This window comes from Phaenicophaeus curvirostris, chromosome Z (genome assembly GCF_032191515.1).
Source record: "Phaenicophaeus curvirostris isolate KB17595 chromosome Z, BPBGC_Pcur_1.0, whole genome shotgun sequence".
NCBI lineage: Eukaryota > Metazoa > Chordata > Aves > Cuculiformes > Cuculidae > Phaenicophaeus > Phaenicophaeus curvirostris.
In genome coordinates, this window is record NC_091431.1 from 29325647 (window position 1) to 29346645 (window position 20999).

The 20999-nt window shown below is 41.1% G+C and overlaps 2 protein-coding genes across 5 annotated transcripts in view; both read left to right on the top strand.

The window, feature by feature from the left end:
• The first annotated feature begins 540 nt into the window (after positions 1-540).
• CKS2 (CDC28 protein kinase regulatory subunit 2) lies at positions 541-4333 on the top strand. The gene is made up of 3 exons (XM_069880065.1): positions 541-659; positions 2634-2761; positions 3887-4333. The coding sequence occupies exons 1-3, from the start codon at positions 601-603 to the stop codon at positions 3937-3939; spliced, it is 240 nt and encodes a 79-aa protein (XP_069736166.1). The 5' UTR covers positions 541-600; the 3' UTR covers positions 3940-4333.
• A 1631-nt stretch (positions 4334-5964) lies between these two features.
• Positions 5965-20999, top strand: part of SECISBP2 (SECIS binding protein 2) — a 28165-nt gene continuing 13130 nt past the window's right edge. For 2 of the 4 annotated variants that reach the window (XM_069879917.1, XM_069879914.1), the window contains exons 1-9: positions 5965-6019; positions 7482-7627; positions 9477-9660; positions 11649-11778; positions 12182-12405; positions 13474-13561; positions 15839-15984; positions 16552-16710; positions 19597-19698. In XM_069879917.1, the coding sequence (XP_069736018.1) occupies positions 5978-6019; positions 7482-7627; positions 9477-9660; positions 11649-11778; positions 12182-12405; positions 13474-13561; positions 15839-15984; positions 16552-16710; positions 19597-19698 (1221 nt within the window). In that variant the 5' untranslated portion in view covers positions 5965-5977. The remainder of the gene's footprint in view (positions 6020-7481; positions 7628-9476; positions 9661-11648; positions 11779-12181; positions 12406-13473; positions 13562-15838; positions 15985-16551; positions 16711-19596; positions 19699-20999) is intronic. The other 2 variants (XM_069879915.1, XM_069879916.1) reach the window with 2 other exon arrangements.

Sequence of the window (20999 nt, forward strand, 5' to 3'; positions counted from 1 at the left end):
CCCTGGAGGTGTTCAAGTCCAGGCTGGACGGGACCTTGGGCAGCCTGATCTAGTGAGATGTCCGTGCCCATGGCAGGGGGATTGAAGCTAGATGATCTTTGAGGTCCCTTCTGACCGTAACTATCCTATGATTCTCACTTCCAGAAAACACAATGACTTAGATGAAAGACCACAGCCACCTAAATCAAAGACGTCCCACTCGCTGCAACAAGAACCGCTTTTGGCGGCACCGCCTCCCGGCGCGGCTGGCGCCTCAGCGCCCGCGCCCGCCGCCCGCGCCGAACCGCCGCCGCGGCCCCTCCCGCCGCCACAGCGCGGCACGCGCGCCGGCCAACCGCCGCCGCCTCCCTCCGCCCGCCCTTACGTAACGCTCCCCGGCGGCCGCTTCCGGCGACTCGGCCGGGGAAGGAGGAGGAGGGCGCGCGCCCGAGTCACGCGGCGGCGTCGCGGCCAATCGGAGCGCGGCTGCGCGATTCAAACGGCGCGCGCGGGAGGGCGGGCGCGCAGTCCCTTCGTCCCTCCGTCCTCTCGTCCCTCCGTCCGTCTGTGAGCAGCGCCGGGCCGGGCGTCCCTCGCCCCTTGATCCCGCCGCCTCCCGCCATGGCCCAGAAGCAGATCTACTATTCCGACAAGTATTTTGACGAGGAGTACGAGTACAGGTATGAGCTTCCTCTCTCGGAGGGAGGCGGCTCTGGGCGGGCGCCTCTCCCCGGGCCTCGCGCGGTGCCCGAGCGCCGCTCTGGTGCCTGTGAGGCGGGCCAGCCCTTTGCCTCCCTGCTCCCCGCGGCTTTCGGCGCGTTTTTCCGACGGCCGGTCGTGAAGGGCCCGCGCGGCGGGAACGCCTGTGGGAGCGGCTCCAAGGGTAGTGAACATTAATTGGGGCTGAGATAAAGCAAGAAGCTGGTGCCGAGCGTACTAGAATTATTATATCGTTATCTTATATCATACCGTATCATTATATCGTTATATCATACGATATTTTCCCTGCAGGTGTTAAAAGCCAGGTTGGATCGGGTGTTGGGCAGTCTGATCTAGTGGGACGTGTGCCTGCCCATGGCAGGGGGTTGGAATTAGATGACCTTTGAGGCCCCTTCCAACCCAAACTATCCTATGGTTCAACATCATTAAAAAGACCAGGCGTTCTGAGCTAGATGCACAGGATAACGAATTGTGGATGTGCGATAGGGCCAGGCTGGAGAAAAACTGCCTTGGGGTAAGTGGATTGGAGATATGGCTAAAAACAATCGCAAGAGCGTGGAATAGCCAAAAACCAAAAACATCCTGCTAGTCTGAAGGTCGGAAGACCGAAGAACTGTATAAAGACCTGAATGAGAAAAGCCAGGAGTAGTAGTAATGGCAATGGTAGTACTTTATTAATTTGACTTCTGTATGCCACGCTGATTAAAACAATATAGTCTGAGAAATCCATGAAGTCTGGCCCCTGGGCCTCGTGCCCTGCTTCCATAACGGCCCTCATGTTCAGGACACTCTGACCAGCATCTCACACCCATTCCAGTTCAAGGCCCGCGGGTGGGTGAAGCGTGCTTTTCGATTAACACTTCAGTTCATAAGGCCACGTCAGAACACAGCCCTAATAAACATAGCTCATAAAGCCTTGCAGACAATGCTCTGTCCACTAGTTTTAAAAGCTGTGTTATAGCATACTGGACCATAACTGATTGTGTTGATGTTCAGTCTGCTAGGCTTACTTGAAAGTGAAAAATCAAGGTGTGTTTTTTTATCTCAGTGTGGACATGTAAGGGACACCTTTTACCAACAGTCTGTTATGATCGCAAAAAACAAGATTGAATGCTTTGGTCTCTATTAAGGGGAAATTTGGGAGACTGAACCCATGCAGATACCCTGGACAAGATCACAGAAAATCAATATGATTGGAAATCAAGTAGTTTATTAGGAAGCAAGCAAGCCTTCTGTACTTTCCTGCTATCTTGTCTAGTGTTTATGTAATGCTTGGCTAAAGCCCAGAGTTTCCCCTAGTAGTTTTTGTGTAAGTAATCTTGCACGTAGACTGCCTTCTTGTTCTCACGCTGTAGCTGCTCCTTGACCTTGATGTATTCCAAACTTCTCCCTAACAACCTGATAAGGCCACTTCGTTAGACCAGCATATATTCCCACAGGGAAAAGGAACTTGAAGATGTGGAGAGCAGGCTTCATGTTTCTCCTCAGCTCACAGATCAGGCTCTTAACTGCTGTTATTTTTTCTGTCTTTCTAAACCAGCACTGTAGCCCCTGTGGAAAATAGATTGTTGGATACAAACAAGAGTGACTATCAATCGTTCTAGAAGTCCAAAGTCCTTCTTTTTCAAGTTGCTGATACGATGGGCAATTGTGCATTCTTCTGTACAAGAACATGATAGGGCACACAGAGGAATTAATCTCTTCTAGGAGGCAGGTTGACTATTGCAATGTTTAGTAGACAAAGTGTTCTTACATCTGGATTCTGGGACAGATGCTACATATTCAAATCGGTGGTGTCAGTCAGCACTATAGGCATTTTTATAAGGAATGCTGGTATTCATAACTAAACTTCTTTGCAGTGTACATCTGTGCAAGTTTTCTAATGTACACAGGCATTAACGTATGTTGTGTCTTTAATAATTAAACCTCTACAGACATGTGATGTTGCCAAAAGAACTTTCAAAACAAGTGCCCAAATCCCATCTGATGTCTGAAGAGGAGTGGAGACGACTTGGTGTTCAGCAAAGTCTTGGCTGGGTTCACTATATGATCCATGAGCCAGGTAAGCACATCTAAACAGAATTAAGTGAACAAGAGAGTATAAAATATCAAGTACTTGATGATGACCTGAAGTATGTTATTGTTCCTTCTGTGCAATCCATCTAGAATTCCCTAATGAACGTTTGGTATAACCATTTGTCAACGACAGCGTATCGGTCTTTATCTTAAACATCCACATTTTTTTCCCAGAACTGCAAAATACTAGCTTTGTCCTAGATATGTATGGTCTGTCAGTAGACAAAACATGCTGGACTGGAAACTATTCCTATTTCTGCCTACAAAAGCAGACTTCTTGTGAGCTCTTAAGTAATGTTAATATCTCAGTGACTGAGTCAAACTTTATGTAGCAGCACATCTTTAAATCATAAAGCTGAGACTTTTTGGTTACAGTATAGTTTTGAATTCGAGTTATACAGCCTACCAAAAGCACTGCTTGAAACCAGCCTTTCAATTAGTGGAGTGTGAAGACCTAAAACTCCTGCCAACTAGGATGTACCTGAAGAAACAGCCATCCAGCTTACCATTGACAAACCTGACAAAGAAGTAACTGGTGACAGACAAATTGCAGCAGCGTGATGTTCCAAGGTTCTGAAGAAGCAAAGGTGAAGAAGTTAGCATAACCTTCCAATGTTTCCCTTTTCTAGGCACTTCTAATACTTAAGGCTTTTTTGGAAGAGTTTACAACTAAGTCAGATCTGTAATGTAAGGTGGCTGTATTAACTATAGTGGCTTTTGTTGATGCTTGACACTATGTACTGTAGGTTGTTAGTTTAAGTTACAGTAACAAAGCTCATCAAATAGCATAATACAGAGAAGCATGATTAGTGCCAATACTAACAAAAAATACTGTATATTTTTTTCCAGTATTTCCTTCCTGTAAGTATCTTAAGCTTATGATACTGCCAACCCTTGGTATAAAACTTCCACAGCCACCTGTTCAACTGTGGAAAGGTTCTGAAAAGTTGGTCTGTTAATACTACCCGTGGGGCAATGTTTGGACTTTTTTTATCCATTTATTATTTGACAGCAAGCTTCAACTACTATTCAAGATTGCTTAAATGGAAGAAATACCTGTAACAAAGACTTAGGTGACAGACTGACATTTGGTTCAATTTTATTTTCACAGAACCGCATATTCTTCTCTTCAGAAGACCTCTTCCAAAGGATGAGCAGAAATAAACCATTGGCGATAAGTCTTCTAAATCTTCTGCAACTATGTATATGAGTGTATATATGTTGGTAGTATTCAGTGAATACTTTAAAATGTACAAAACATACATCCACACCTGTGCATGAGCTGTATTCTTCACAGCAACAAAGCTCAGTCAAATGCAATTTGAAGTATGCTGCTCTGGAGTTCAAAGAGTGATAGTTATCTTTACTGTTAACTGAAAAGTCAGATGGGTGCTGACATTAATTTTTGTAATTAAAGCTTGTGTTGCATGTTCTGACTAGATGATCACTTGTTAACTGTGTTCAGTGACTTCTGCACTCAGCTTTTCTGCTGAAGTGTAGCATGTTCCAAGCCAGTGGTTCACCTATTTAGAAGCAGTCATAATGAAATAAACTATCTTTGATGCTCTATAACACCTCAGTGCCTAGTGTTGTAATTCGCCAGACAAAACAAATATTGTTTATCATGTTAAGAGTACCTACTTCAGAAATAACTTGGTGAATTTATTTTCTCTGCAAGAATTATTTTGCCCTGTGGGCCAAAGTTCCTAACCCTGATTTGAGTTGGGAGCTGCAGGCAGTCTGAAAAGAAAGCTGGCCGTGATAGGTAATATTGAGGTTAGTGTCTGACATTTTCAAATTATGGGTGGACCTGTGCTAACCCTATGAAACTCAACAAGACCTGAATGCAAGGTCTTGCACCTGGGTCAGGGCAATCCCAAGCACAAATACAGTCTGGGTGGAGAATGAACTGGGAGCTGCCTGGAAGCCAAGTACTAAGGGAGTGCTGGTGGATTGAGAAGCTCAACATGAGCTGGCAAAATGTGTGTGCGCACAGAAGGCCGCCTACCTTGCGCCGCATCAAAAGAAGTGTGGCCAGCACGTTGTGAGAGGTGATTCTGCCCCTCCAGTCTCATCACAGAATCACAGAATAACCAGGTTGGAAGAGACCCACCGGATCATCGAGTCCAACCGTTCCTATCAAACACTAAACCATATCCCTCAGCACCTCATCCACCTGTGCCTTAAACACCTCCAGGGAAGGTGAATCAACCACCTCCCTGGGCAGCCTGTTCCAGTGCCCAATGACCCTTTCTGTAAAGAATTTTTTCCTAATGTCCAGCCTAAACCTCCCCTGGCGGAGCTTGAGGCCATTCCCTCTTGTCCTGTCCCCTGTCACTTGGAAGAAGAGGCCAGCACCCTCCTCTCTACAACCTCCTTTCAGGTAGTTGTAGAGATCAATGAGGTCACCCCTCAGCCTCCTCTTCTCCAGGCTAAACAACCCCAGCTCTCTCAGCCGCTCCTCATAAGGCCTGTTCTCCAGCCCCTTCACCAGCTTCGTTGCTCTTCTCTGGACTCGCTCCAGAGCCTCAACATCCTTCTTGTGATGAGGGGCCCAGAACTGAACACAGTATTCGAGGAGCGGTCTCACCAGTGCTGAGTACAGAGGGAGGATAACCTCCCTGGACCTGCTGGCCACACCGTTTCTGATACAAGCCAAGATGCCATTGGCCTTCTTGGCCACCTGGGCACACTGCTGGCTCATATTCAGTCGGCTGTCAACCAACACCCCCAGGCCCCACTCCTCCAGGCAGCTTTCCAGCTAGACTTCTCCTAGTCTGCAGCACTGCACAGGGTTGCTGTGCCCCAAGTGCAGGACCCGGCATTTGGCCTTGTTAAACCTCATGCCATTGGACTCAGCCCAGCGGTCCAGCCTGTTCAGATCCCTTTGCAGAGCCTCCCTACCCTCCAGCAGATCAGAGCTCATCGGGAGTTAGGCGCAGTTCTGGGGCCCTCAACGTAAGAAGCATGGAGCTGTTGGGAGGGAGTCTAGAGGAAGACCACCTCTCCCAAGGAAGAGTTGTCGCTCTTCAGCCTGGAGCCGCCTTCCCGTACTTAAAGGGGCCACGCGAAATCGGGGGGGGAGGGCGCTTTTTACAGGCACTTTGTGATAGGACAACTACTTAGGCTTTAAACACGTCGTCGTGTTGACGTCATCACCGCGCGCCGCTGCGCAGAGCCCGGGCTGGGTCCCTCCGGCGCCATGTCCGTGGAGAGGCGGCAGAGCTCGGGCCGAGGCGGTGAGGTAGGGTCGGCGGCGGCTCCTCCCGGCGTGTTCCGTGAGGTGGGGGGACCTCCGGCGAGCCGCCTCGGCCCGCGGCGGGGCTGGTGGGGCCGGCAGCTGCGTGCAACCCGCCGGGACGGGGTCTGGCGCCGCGCCTGGCTCGGGCTGTGGGTCAGGAGAGGGGAGCGGAGCCCTGCTGCGGGGGCCGCACCGCGCCGGGTCATTTCCCGACGCCGGGGAGGGCACCGCGGGCGTCGCTTCCAGTGAGCCTAGGTCCTGACCCCGCTCTAGAGTGGGGACTCTTCTGCCAGGGCAGGCGGCCTTCCCGGTCGCTCCAAAGATGTGTGCGCAAATTCTAACCAGTAGTGATGGTGTTGCGTTGCACAGGGACTTACTTTCTCAGTTCGAAGTCTTTAAAGTCAGTGATTAGTCTGCAGTTACAGTTGTTTCCTATGATACACTGTGTATATAGTGAATAAGGATATTCTCAAAAATTTCTCAACAATGCTTTGCTTTAGCTACTTCCCAAACATTTTTTTCATCTGTATTAGCATACTTAACTGTGCTAACTTCACATTTTATTTGTCACAGTTCATTGTGTATGTGGATCTACCTGGTAAATTAAGAAACAGAAGGGTTTGCGGTTATTTGTAATTTGCTTTTGGCTGTCAGAGCTCTTCAGATGTTAATTATGCAAGTGAACGTTGAGCCACTATAAGATGCAGTTGATATGCTCAGGCATTGAAATTACCATTCATATATTTTTAAAAGCCTTCCTTAATTATTGAACTTGGTTTTGACAAGTGGAAAAATCCTAATTTTTGTGTAGTGTTTCAGTTGTTATCCCAAAATACATGATCAACTATAGGAATGACTTGTGGACTTTATTAGTGAGTAAAGCAGTGTAACTCCATAATGACAATAAATACTTTTGAGAGTCATTTCAGTGTCCTCCTATATATACACATATCCAGTTTAAGTCAGTGGTAATTCAGAACAAATGGAAAATTGTGTTGTGCCAGAAGTAACAAGGCTATATAGCTAATTATTCATTCCCCACAGGTTGCCTTAGAATACAGGTACATACAAAGCCATTATTACTTCCAGAGTCAGATTTTACAGCAGTGTTAGTATATGTTGTGAGCTTTAGCTTGTATTTCCGAAACCTAAAGCAAGTATTTGTTTTTATAGCATTTACTGTATCTTCTCTCCTTTCCATAACTGACCTTTGTAAGTATCTAATGGTAAATATGCATGTAAAAGGAAATAACTTCCCAGAGCAGTCAAGTTTTTCTTGGAACTCTTAGTTTCGTTTTACCCTCTTCCTCCATTGCCTTTCAGTGAGCTTTATCATTTTGCATGTTTTGTTAGAAAAAGGCAAACTAACAGTTTCCTATGACAGTTAAGCTCACAAGGATGAGTATTTTTCTCTTATAACAGTAATCTCCAAATGCATGTAGCAAAAAAACATTTTGTTTCTCAGGGCATCAAGTTGTCAGCAGAGGTCAAACCATTTGTTCCAAAACATACGGCGGTAACTGTGGCATGGTCAGAACGCTCAGAAGCATGTGTCTTTCCTAGGTACTTAACTACATGCTACCCATTTGTTCAGGAACCATCTTTGGATAAGTATGTATATTTTTTTAATCTTATTTCTTGGGGGAATTTAACCTTCTGGTTTTGGGCATTGAATACTCTTATGCAGTCAAATCTGATCTTTTAATGTCCTTACTGTAGAAACGCTTGTGCATTGTCTTCGTTCTATAGGTTTTTGCATTTATTTTCTTTAGGCATTCATCTGGTACCTTTTCTCTTGCTCCCACAGGCCTGTGTTGTTACAAAGCATTAAGTAAGATTTGTTAGTCTGCAGTCATTGATGTCACTCATTTGTGCTTTGGAAGGAGGTGAATCCAGTCCATGGGCATAAGAACTGTTGTGTTAGGACAAGGCTAGGGTAAATATAGTCATATAAAAGGAAGAAGAAGATCCTTCAAAAGGTTTCTTATGCTGTAAAACATTTAAATAATGTATGGAGCTCCTCCTAGATCTCCCCTCCGCAATCTGTGCATCCTTAGGAAGGCAGTTTTAGTAAGAATGTTACAGATTTCTAGAAGTCTTTTTCTAACAAGGCCTGAAAAAAAAGGCATTTGTGTTAGTCTTACAAAAGTATTGTTAATCCAGAAAAAAGGCCACGTAGTTGGATAGTAAGTAATTGAGTCTTGTAAGAATCCTTTGATGTTTCATAGTTCTCTAGTTGCTTCTCAGCTTCTCTGAACTTTAAACATTGGATTAACTTTGCAATTACTGTGAAGTTATTTGTGCATACTAACAAGTCCAGTTCTACAGGGGATCTCAATATTTTCAACCCATTTTTGATTTGTAATAGAAATGTAACATTCAGGTGGGTGTGGCCTGATCTATGCATATCTGTGTTAGAAATAACAGAATTAGTATTAAATCAGTTAGCATGAAAAAAACCCCGAAAAACATCAGACTGCAAAAATATTCTGATGAATGTTTTGTTTTGTTGAGACTGAGTGATAGGGCATGTAGGGGTTTTTTTGACTCATTTGTTACTTTTCTTCTCTGTTTGTAGACTGTGATTGTAAGGGCTGTTTTGACTACAGTCAAACAGCATTGCAACAGGCAGTAAGAGGGGTGCTGTCCAAAGTCTCTTGCTCTCATGGGAAAGTTTCTACCTTTTTCATTATCTACCCAGGATTCAGAGGTTGGCCACTTCATGGTGAACAGATTCAAAAACTAATTGCAGCTTCCTTAAGCTGAGAAATTTCCTTTCTCCCTAATCAAATTTGGTTCTCTGCATATAGTTTCTGTACAAAGTGTAGCAGGAAGTTGGAAGGAAACTTTTGAGTATACATATGAAGGAAAAAGACATGTCCCAGATATGTTGTGTTTTCATAAACTGTGAAGGTTAAATGCAGGTCAGTTAATGATTATCTTATAATTCTGTATTGTATTTCATACATGCCTTATACCCCATAAGTTGCTGTACTTCAACTCTGTTATTAGGGCGTTTTAAGACAGGTTTTACTATTTAATGTTTGTATTTTTTGCACTGAAGTATGTAACCTGTGTTATGTAGTTATACTGTGCTTTCAATTTGTTTCACAAGAAAAAGCCTGCTGAAAATAAATACAAAGAATCTTGTTAAACAGAAATTGGGATTATAACTGCAAAGCAGTTGAGCTTTGAAACTTGGAGGAACGTAACATCGGTGTTTTAAAATGTTTGCTAAACTGTGTGGTTTCCCAGAACAAAATAGGTGTTTTTAAAGCACTCTGTAGCAGTGAGTAAGTACTTAATTGAAGTAGCATGGAATAGTTTTCTTTTGAAATACAGCTTTCTTGTTAAACAAATTCTTCGGACACAAAATGGTATGTTTATCTAGGCTACAAGTATATGCTGAAGGTTTGCCCCGGGATGACTTCTCATCTCTTTCTCAATCTTCATCACATAGTGTTCTGGGAGATCCTGCCTTCCATGAATACTCCAGCTGCTCTTACTCACCTGATGTTGTTTCAAATGTATATCCAGTAGCTGGCTCACAGTATCACTCTAACAACTCAACACACTACAATGGTTCAGAAGTAGCCAGTACATCTGCTGAGCAAATCAGACAAGAAGGTATGAACCTTCCAAAGGTGAGCAAATACGTGTTTTTTAAAAATTAAAACTAAATTCCTGTTTAAAATCAGTCTTTCTAATTGTTTGATTCATTTTTTAAGTGAGTAATCATTCTCTGTTTTTGCAGTGTTGAAGGGCATTTAAGAGGATGGTAGTAAAGTGTCCAACTTCACATTTAAAAAAGTTAATGGAATTCTGCAGTTCAAATTAATACAGTTTTTCAAGCGGTATTTTTGAAATGTGAAGGAAACTTAATTCTTTTCCCTCAGAAACCAGCATCTGGGGGAAAAAAAATTGAAAGACCATTTCCTTGTCAGATACTTTTTCTTTTGTTATCTAGGCTTGGAGGAAGGGGGGGAAGGGCCTATTTGGGCCCAGTGGTAGCTTCTGTGAACCTGAGCTGAGAGAGACCTGGTAGCTGTAATCAGCTGTGTGGCTGATAAGTGATGAGACCACATCTGTTGTTGATGGATTTCTGAGACCTTCTAGAGGAACAAAACAATCCACATAAGAGTAGAAATTTGTGTTGGTGTGAGGAGGGAAGAAAGGTACATGTTACGAATGTTCTCTTTCAATCAAAAGTGAAACAGATGTTCAGTAAACATAATCTGCCAATTTTTGTGTGTGCCTGTTCAGAGATAAATTTCCTGGAAGTCAGATACTCTTTTCAAACAACAACAACAACAAAAAGATAAATGCCTCAAAATACAAAAATTGTGGGGAAAAAAATCAAATATATTATTAACCCATTTCCCTCTAAGATGCTGTGTCTCTTGGATTTGTAAGGCTGTTATCTCCACCGGGTTCGAGTAATTTGTCTTCCAGTCACATCCGTCTGGTGGACCTTACTCCCTAGGTAGAGACCTGGTAACTTCACTGTGGTCAGGCCTGCATAGAGCAAGTTGTAAGATTAGGCCCTAAACGTGAGATACAAAGACTGGAGAGCTAAAATTATTCATTTTCTTGCTGAGGGGAAAATTAAAGATTAAAGCTGTCTAGGGAGATGAGTAGCTTAGTGGTAGCACACATGATGTAGTAAGAAGGAGCTTAGTTTAGCTTCTAAGAGGAGTTCTGTGATCTTTCTTGGGCCGAGCTGTGTACTATTGGACAATCTTCTTGTCTTTGTTCCCTGACATGTTTTGTGTGTGTGTGAGCTGGAAGAAAAATATTTGATCTTTGCACTTTTGAGTTGGATCACATCTCCTGAAGCTTCAACAATTTACCTTTTGCAGTCAGAAAATGATTTTGCTCCCACCCAAGAAAATAATGTTGCTACTAGATGCACTTTGAATTCAGTCCAACATTCTGTAATCAGACAGAGTTAAGCCCCTGCCTAGGTTGATACTGTATACTTTGCATAGATGCAGGCCTAGTGCTTGTTCCTTGCCTGTGGTACTGATTCCTGAGCCCAGCTCTGCCCAGCTATGTTTCTTGTGAGAATCACAGGGCTTTCAGGACTTTACAGAATAGATGAGTGTGTTTCCTTTACTGGGATCATATTGCTGTATCTTTTCTAACTACTATCTGTCTGCTCCAAGTGTTTTGGATGGTGTGACCTCAGTCTTGCCTAGTTTTACCCATAAGATGTTGTTTAGGTAAAAGAAAATCATAAAAGGCTTTTACGATTTTAGCCCTGTTCTAGAGGAAACTCGGCTTGAGAAACCGTCTGGGTAATGTAAGACCAAACAATTTTAAACTATTGCAAATACTGTGATTAATGAAACCTTAAGAGTACAGTTGTCTGGAAACGTATGGAATAACCCCTCTTGTCTGGACTATAATATGTGCTAAAACTGGCACAGTTGACAAGGTAGATTAAATAAATCTCTAATTGGATGTTCCTGTTTTTGTTGGTTATTTGTGGTTATGATATACTAATTATTTATGTTGTATTAACTTGATAGTCAAGCTGCAGGTGTAGTAATTAACTGTTTAAGTTAAGGCAAACTTGATGACGTTACAAAGTTGAAATAAAATCAACTAAGTATGTTGCAAATACTTGCAGCATAGGCGATCAAAAGAGAGTGAGAAAAAATTAGACAAGAAAAGGCACGATGGAGGTGGCCCTTCTGTCAGAATTGTGAACAGGAACTCATTCCAGACCTCCACAGTCAGCAGAGATTCCATGAAGCCAGGTACAAGTTTCTGTTTTGTTAGAAATACATGAACAGATATAAAGTTGTTGACTGTACTGTAGCCTCCAGTTTCTGACCATGTTTTTAAATACAGAGTAATTCAGGAACACAGGTATTTCTTTCTTGTGTGACTTTTTACAGGGGAGGGTGACTTATGTCTTCTTGCTGAATGAACAGATTAATGTAAACTGGTATGAGAAGTACCTGAATTTACTGTTGCTCACTTAGTCAATATTGTGTATACACATTGATTATAACTACTAGGTTGTTTTTTTTCATAAGCTATGTGTAGCAATAGCTCTTGTGACAACTACTATAGTTAAGTCAACTAATCTACTGTGAAAAACACCTAGAAATGATCACAAGCAAGTATAAGTATTTAGACTTCATATGCTTTATTCAGACAGGTTCAATAAAACTACAATCAAGAAGTCAACTCAAAGTCCAACAACAGAGTCTCTTCCTGTATCTGCATTTCAAGCTACCATTCTGGATTTCCCCAAGTCACAGAGTTTGGGGAGCAGTGAGATACTGAATGTACAGCATAAAAGTGGACCAATATGTTCAGCGGAAAGTAGCATTACGTGCCTTAGTCAACCACAGATGTCTCTCCTGTTGAACACAGAGGTTAGCCAATGCTTTCCTGTTGCAGAACTCAAAAATAAAACTTCTCTGAAGTTCAAGCATTTATTAATGCAATTATTTTGTGTTTAGGATGGTAGTTCAGGACATGTTTAAGTACTATGCAAATGGAGTTTCATAGCTAGACATTTTACAGTTGTTTTTGTAGATGGTGGTGTCAGTGCGTGTTGCTTCCTCTTTCTCACCATTCTTTCCTTGTCCGTGCTGCCAGTAGATAGGGGAAAGCCAAGTACTGTTAGAATTTAGATTGTTACTGCTATGGTGTAGACTTTTAGCCTCCCTGTACAGGACATATATGTTCTTGTGATTTCTCAACAGCTTCTTGCTTTCTGTCTTCCCTGGAAATAATAGGTCACTTACTCAACAGTTTTAACAAATTAATAGAAAAAAAAAAAGTCTGGAATATTGTACTTAATTGCTTTGTGCTAAAGGATAAAAACAACAAGCTGAATCCCAGAAGGAGATGAAAATAACTTAAGATATAAGCATTTAGCTTTCTTCTTTGTTTCTTTGGTTCCCTCTTTGTTAATAAGTACGGCACTGACACAGCAGTGTGTCACATTTCAACAATGATTAAAGATGAATAATTTTGAAGGATCCTAACAGTATACTGTTTCTAGTGCCTCTCAGTGGAAAACTGCCTGTGATGGAAAAAAAACCCCAAACCTTTCTGCTCTGCTGTCACTTGAGTTTATTTTTTCATTGCTAGTTTGAGTTTGACAATGGACTGTTTTTAATGTGCTTGGAACATTAAAACTTTTTCTTGTTTGCTCTTAGAATCATTGTTTGGATGCTTTTGTAAAATGTAAGAAGGCATCATTTTGCATCTACAGCTTTGGAGATGCATCTGTTTATATTTTGTAGTGCTCTAGGCTCAAAATGATGATTCCACTAACAAAACCAGCAAAAAACGTCAGGGTGCAAAATTCCCTAAACCTTTATCTGCACACAGGTTCAGAATTTTTTATTTTATAAGGGTGTTTTATGTTTAATTCTTTTTAGATCAGTGATTTTATTTCTGTTTTTGTGGTACTTGACTGTCTTATTTTACAGGAAGACTCTTTTGTGGAAAGCAAAGCTTCATCAAAAACTTCAGATGAAACAGTAGCGAGCTCAATTCCCTCTTCATTTGATGCTAGAGGTAAGTGCTACAGACACAAATCATTTCCCTGTATTTTAACTGCTTGCATCTCATCAATTTGGAAAACTAAAGTCTTCTGCAGAGCTGTTGATATGTAAGGTAAAAAAGAAATTAAACAGCAAGTTCATTACAAAAGAAAAGCTGTATCAGTTTCTTTCGGATGAGATGAGTGCTTATAGCTAGTTCTTGCTTATGGATTTTGTCAGCAGATCAAAACTGGAATTATCTTCCCTTTTCATTGATGCTCAAGGGCAAATACTGCTGTAGTTGCCTCCCATGTTGTTTGAGAGAAAGTGGTGTATATTGGTTACTCAAAGTCTGTCACTTATTCCTGAAAAAAAATCTTAGGTAAATATTTGATCGATCTTGATAAGCAGATTTGTTTTCAATTGCTGGCATGCTAGAGGTCTAAAAATTCTGTGGCATATGTTATTTCTGTCAAGTCTGTGAAACAAGGATAGCTGTGGAGAACTGTGATGCTGAAATATCCTTGGTTTTGTTTTGATTACCTCTTATCTGGCTGTGGGGATGTACAACTTTTTTTTTTTAATGGCCACTATCCAGTGGCTAGCTTTAAGTAAGGAAATATTTAAATTTAATTTAAATACTTAGATCCAGAATTGTGTGAAAAAAGTCTGTTCAGCAGGAGTCTGCCTTGGATACATCGCATGCTTAATACGTGTCTAAGTGCCTCTCACTGGATTTCTTTGTGTACACAGACATGCATCATTCTGGATCAGTTCAGTCCTTATCTTCCCATCCTACTGAATCCTTCTATAAGGATTCAGAAGGACAGGTTAATAGTCTAAAGTGCCTTGAAGGGCCCCCTGAAGATAAAATAATTCCAGAAACTTGGTAATGCTTTTCCTCCAAACACTATCCTCAATTCCTATCCCCCAAAATAAAATAGCAGTTTATGGTGGATTTACCTGAGCTGGTGGCCAGGCTCCTATGCAGCGCCTCTCTCTCCCTACTCTGTAGGGCTGGAGGAGAAAAAAAGATAAAGAAGCTTGTGGGTCAAGATAAGGACAGGCAAGTTGCTCACCAGTTTCCTGTTGTGGGCAAAGCAGATTTGACTTGGAGAAGATTAGTTTGTTGCCAAATAAAAATAAGATAGGATGGGGAGAAACAAAAACAAAATGAAACCACGTTGCCCCCACCCTCTCTTCTTCCCAGGCACATCTTAACAACTTCATTCCTGACTCCTCTACTACTTCCCTGCCCTGACTGGCGCAAGGAGGGTGGAGGTTGCGTCAGCAGATAGCAGCTCCTCTTTGCTGCTCCTTCGTCTGCAGGGGGCAGCCCGCTCCCCATGGTCTTCTCCAAGGGAATCTCTGCTCCAGCACCTGCAGCACCTTCTCCACATCCTTCACTGACCTTTGTGTCTGGGTTTTTTTCTCACGTTTTTAATCACCCTTCCTTCTCACAACTCCTGCACAGTGTTTTTTTACCCTTTCTTAAATATGTTCTCACACAGGTGCCACCACTGTCACTGTTGGACTCAGCTGTGTCTGGCAGTGGTTCTGTTTTGGAGCCAGCTGGGGCTGTGCAGTGTTGTACATCTTCTCACAGAGGCCACCCCTGCAGCCTCCCCCTGCTACTAAAACCTTGCTGTGTAAACCCATTGTGCTATTTAATTGCTGTTTTCTGAAAATGTTTCTTAAAGAAAAGATCAGATTTTGTTTTGTATTTGCTATGTGTTAGGAATATTTATAAAATTTATATATATTTATAAAATTAATTGAGTTTTTTTAAAATATTGTTACCTCTGGTAGTGAGTGAAATTCTTGTACACTGAGGTGCTTTAGGAAGTCTTTCACCTGCTATATATGTCTGTAAAACCTGAAAGTTTTTGGAACATAGAAAGTGCTGATGTGGCCTGCTACATGAAAGCTGCAAGACTGAGTAGAATAAATACCAGAGGATTTTTATATATAAACATAGCAGAAGTTCGTTATTTGAAAGAAAAATAGCCCAGAAAATAGGCATGGAATTATTTCTATGTAGTTAGTGTGGCACAGTATAGATTTCTAATTATAATTTCATTGGGCTAGATGTGTGTATGTAGTCCTGGACAATATATGATGTACTTATAATTCTGGACAGCTTTCTGGAAAAATGAAATGTTGGAGTGCCTTATTTCAATCCTTCCTCAGGAGAAGGATGGCTCTCTGCTGTATTTGCTAGTTCTTGATTAATTCATTACTGATCCTTTTTCTTTCAAGTACTTGAGAAATGTTTTTGAGACATCTTTTTATATCGCTTTTTTCCCAATAGCATTTCCTGCAACACCTGCAGATGGCTCTGCTCAGCCACATGTGTCTTGGGCCATGGTACTTTCACAGCCCCCAAAGAAAATTTTGTCATCACCAGCATCTGAAGGTATTTCCAGAGGCAAAGGGAAGCAGGACAGTGAAGCAAAGGTACTTGAGAATTGTCTGCTTTAAAATAATTTCTGTCAGTGTGTGTTTGTGTCTCTTGATTGAGACATTGCCATTTTTTCCCTAGGCTCTGTACAGTGCCCACTTCCAGTGTAGATTTTAGGAAGTAATATGAAGTTACCTTGTCCTTATTTGAATTTTTCTTTTCTTGAAGAGGAAAAAAATAGCAAGATGTCATAAAGACAGTGCTGCTCCAGCAACATGAACTTCCAAAGTAGCTGATTTAAGTACATTACTTTAACCTGGACTTTTTTCAAATTCCTGACCCTCAGAATGAGACATGAAACACAGAACTCTTGCCTTGTTTGGGTGGATATTTCCTATTAAATTTGCAGTAGTCCCTATGCGTTCTGATAATCTTGCAGAGTACCTCAAATGAAGAGGTTTTGCAGTAGCTCTGAGTTTTCAAGAGATCTTGAATTTTTGTCCACCTAATATCCTAGCCTAGATTGATTAGTATACCTTTTAGTTGTATAGGTGTGGTCACTTGCATTTATTTTGGTATAAATAAATAATTTTCTAGTGTTTATGCCTTAAAATTTTTTTCAGCAGTCGGAAACAAAAAATGACGCTAGTGAAACTGAACCTGAAGAAGGATCAGAAAAGAAGAAAAAAAAGAAAAAAAAGAAGAAAAAAACAAAGTCACCCACTGATGCAGAGAAACCTCAAAATGTACCTACTACTGTGCAGGAACCACTAAGGATTGAGGTACAGTGTTGTTCTTTTGAATGTTATGAATGTATTGGAAGACTAGATGTTAACACAGCTTTGTACAAATTTAAGCTCACATCCCATTTGTAGAGGGTATTGGTTCAGGTTCACTTCAGATGTTATCAGAAGTTACTGGTAGGGAACAGTTGTACCTTCTGGCTTATCACTTATTCAGTGAGAGCTGAGGAATGCAGAAGAAATGAGCAGATTTGGAATGATAACATTTGAGAGTCTGGATGTTAACAGACAAAAATCAAATTTCCAAAACTAAAAATATTCTATTTTAACTTACAGAAAGCAAAGTGCAAAATGGACAGGGAATATACTGGCTACTGTAGTGTGCCACCAGTGTTTTAGAGAGTGTAGTTACTGGTATTGTGGTTCCACCCATCTCACATCTGGAAGCAATTTCCATGGAACACAGTTGTAGCTGCTTATGTTTCTGATTGCTAATTCCAGTTTTTTTTCCAAATTCACGTAGCTGTAATATGCACATTTGTATTCTGATAATTTTGTGCATCATCATTGTGATTCTCCCACATTAAAGAGTTGCTTTACAACCTGTGGCTTAAGAGTGCTTAATTGAAAGCCCAGTATTGTACAGCAGTATGTACATGTGTAGATTTATGTGTTTGATCTAGTGTACATTGTGTTCATTTTGTGAAATGACAGCATAAAGAAGCCTTCCTGGCTGGCTTCTATTTTGTACGTTTTAGCATGGAATGGGGAGCAGAACTGTGGCTACATCCTGTCTTCATTGTCCTGGAATGGCACAAGAAATGACTGTTTACAGACCTCTTTGCTAGAAAATTATGAGTAGAATCAAAGATTTTTTTCACTGTATCCTACCATACAATATCTGGCCTATGAATGACATAGTCTAAATAGAAAGAGAATGGCAGGAGTACTGGAAAATAGTAGGGAAGTAATGAAACTGTTGCAGACAAAAGTGGGAAAAAATGGTGTAGAATCATGGAACCAGACACAGGCATTGCACTGAAATTCGTGATGTAGATGCAGCATCTGTGTGGAAGTTGGGGACAGCTTTCAGACCGTGCTAGTTTGGTGGGAATGCTTGTGTATTCATCAGTTTGAAAAGTCAATGAGACACTTCTATGATGCTGTTGAAATAGAAGGGCGTGAAAGGATCATACATATGGAACTTCTGGGCACCAACTAAGACTTAAGAAGGTTCTGCTGTCTGCAGCAGCTCACTGAAGCAATATGTTGAATCACTTTCTAATTTAGTAAAAGTCACTCACTTGTATACACTGTTAATTAGCATAAATGGATATCTTTAGGGAAAAGTAATTCTGTTTTTTCATACACGGTGATAGGCACTGAGCTAGGTGTTCCTCCTGGGGCAAAAAATCTGAACTGCTAATGATAATCAGGTTAGTCCTGATAGTATTGGTCAGACATGTACACAGTGCTGGGAATTACTAGGAAAATTGAAAAGAAAATGGATTAGGGCAATGCATAAAACCAGGATATGTGTGATTTAAATATATATATGTAAAAATATGTGTATTTCTTGTGGTTCCTCAACTCCCTAAAAAAAACCGTAATACTTGAACTGAAAAAGATAGACTAAAGGCTCCAAAAAGGTACAAAGCAACTTCTGTAGGAGGCAAGACTGAATAAACTAGGACTTCTCAGTCTGTAGAATAGGTGGCTAAGTGGGAATAAGAAGTTACAAGGAAATAAAAAGGAAATTATTTGGTCTTTCTGTTCATTTTGTTGGTTCTTACAGGTGATGTGTTAAGAGCAGGTATAAGGAAGTGCAATGTGCTAGATTTTCATTATTAGTTTTGCTGCAGAATGTTGCAAATTCCAGGAGTTTGTTTGAATTCAAGAAGTGGTTGAACAGACTGAAATAAAAATTTATTCTGATGGAGGGCTATTTAAATGCAGAGGTACTACCTCCAGTACAAGAAGTCCTGAAGCTGTAAGACACTGTTTGTGAAATATTTTTCCATTTCTTGCAGTCTTCTTTTGGCGAACCTCAAAGCTCCTTTGCAAATAGTTTGAGTAAGGCGTGTCTGTCCTTATGCTAGAGCTTTTTAAATGAAGTCTTTCATGCTGCAGAAGAATCATAGAATCGTAAAATGGTTTGGATTGCAGGGGACCTTTAGAGGTCATGTAGTCCAGCCCCCCTGCAGTAAGCAGGGACATCTTCAGTGAGATCAGTAGTGTTGCATCGCAGTTACAAAGGCATGTCAAAGTGGGAGAAGAAATTAAATGAAAACCAAGCTTACTGAATCAGGAACTTTGTTACTGAAGTAGTGGATGTAAGGTGACAATGCAGCGCAAGCTCCAGTCTGTCTGCATTTAGTTAATCTGGAGTCTGGGTAATGTATCCTCTGCTAATACAATTTACTCTTGTGTCTAAGCCTACATAATCGCTTGAGTAATTTATCTATTTATTTCCTTACTCTATTCAAGAGTTATTACTCTTTTGCCTTTCCTTTTTTGTTCTTCATTACTCAGTTGTTTTAAGGTAGAAGTACATAGCTGGAGACTTTACAGGAAAAAGGGGGAAGTTGTTTGCAAGTCTGTTTGATGATCTTAAGAACACACCTTTAGGAGCCATTTACCTCTAATTATTTGTAGCAGCTGACAGCAATAACAAGCTGCTTTTGGAAGCATTTCTTTTGTAGGTTCTTTAAGCCCTGAATGAACTGCTGCATGGACGACTTAAGCATTGTAGTGCTGATTATAGTTGGTGGCACTGCCCTTGGCTTCTGAATTTTTGCACGGTGAAACAGGTGATGATGAATGTTTGATAAGCAGGAAAAAAGTCACTTGCATGTAGGAAAACTCAGTTTTGAACATATGGGCTTGATGGTTCTTTTAAAATCATCTTCTGATTTATTTGCTTAGGATGCTGAGGAGTTTCCTGATCTGGCGGCTGCTTCTGATAGAAGAAACAGACTAGGATCTCAGAAAATGTCATTTACTCCTGCTGTCAGAAAGCAATCTGAAGTAAGTAATTTTACAACATTATGAATGTTAAGAAAAGAAGCGGGAAAAGACTGCCAGTTTTAAATGAGACTGGAGGTGGAATTCTTTTGACTAAATGTCAGCGCCGATGATGTGGGGCTCTGCCCTTGGTAATCACCTTAAGTACTCTGTGGTCAGTGAAGACTCACTGTATACAGTGGACTTGTGTAATTCCAAAGGAGATACCTTTTTGGTCTCTGAACTGCTGCCTGAACACTGGGATACTAACTCCAATACAGACACCTCTATTGTGGACACTCAAATCTAGTAGAGATGAATTCTGTTTATGTAGTTTATTTTCCTACAGTTAGCATCCTGGTTTAATTTGGCATTTCATAAAAATAATAGTAAGTTTCTTTCAATTTCTACCTTTTATGTGTGTTTGTATAATCAAATTTCAGGGACGTCTGAACAGTGTAATGCTTTGTTCTCAAGCCATGCAAGGGTAGGAGTTTGTGTCTAATGTAACCTATGAGACCAAGCTTTTTTCCCACATGGGTGAAATTAATCCCAAATATAAGTCATGATTAAAACTTGCACTTGCAAAGCAAATAACATAGATAATATGGGTGAAATTTCAGATTGCTGTTTGTTTGATACTAGTTTTGCTAGATATTATTGTTGGTTTTGTTTCACTCTGAATACTAGTGGCTTTAAGAAAAAAAAACAACAAAACCTCACACTATACAAAACCCCAAAACCCTTGTTTGCTTTATTTGAAGCAGTGAATTGCATTGATAAGGGCAAATGAGCAGAAGGAGGCATAGTAACTGCTTGAACCAGATTTATTTTAAAGAAAGTGCTATACAGACTTGCATCTCACATGAGATAAACCTTTTAGCTTTGTAGGCATAGGTGGGATGTAACCTCTCAAAGCTTACCTAAGTTGTAGAGGCTTGATCATTGAGCCACTCATAGTTCTCCGTAACAAATGTTTGAAGATGAAGATGCTTCAAACTTGTCTTCCAAATCTGAGTAAAAGAAGGAAATCGTAAGTCTGATTAAGTCGTATGACAGCCTATAAGTTATTTCACTTCTAGATAGTCACATGGCCCTCCGCTGGACCTGCTCTGACAGGTCCATGTCTTTCTTGTGCTGGAGACCCCAGAAAAACACACAGAACTCCAAGTGGGGTCTCATGAGAATGGAGTAGAGGGGGAGAATTGCCTCCCGTGATCTGCTGGCCACGGTTCTTTTGGTGCAACCCAGGATAAAATTGTGTTTCTGCACTGCAGGCACACATTGCTGGCTTATGTCCAGTTTTTCATCCACCAGTATCCCCA

Coding starts and splice junctions, on each gene's coding strand:
- CKS2 (XM_069880065.1), top strand. CDS start 601: ATGGCCCAGAAGCAGATCTACTATTCCGACAAGTATTTTGACGAGGAG. Junction 660..2,633: donor GACGAGGAGTACGAGTACAG/GTATGAGCTTCC, acceptor AAACCTCTACAG/ACATGTGATGTTGCCAAAAG. Junction 2,762..3,886: donor CTATATGATCCATGAGCCAG/GTAAGCACATCT, acceptor TTATTTTCACAG/AACCGCATATTCTTCTCTTC.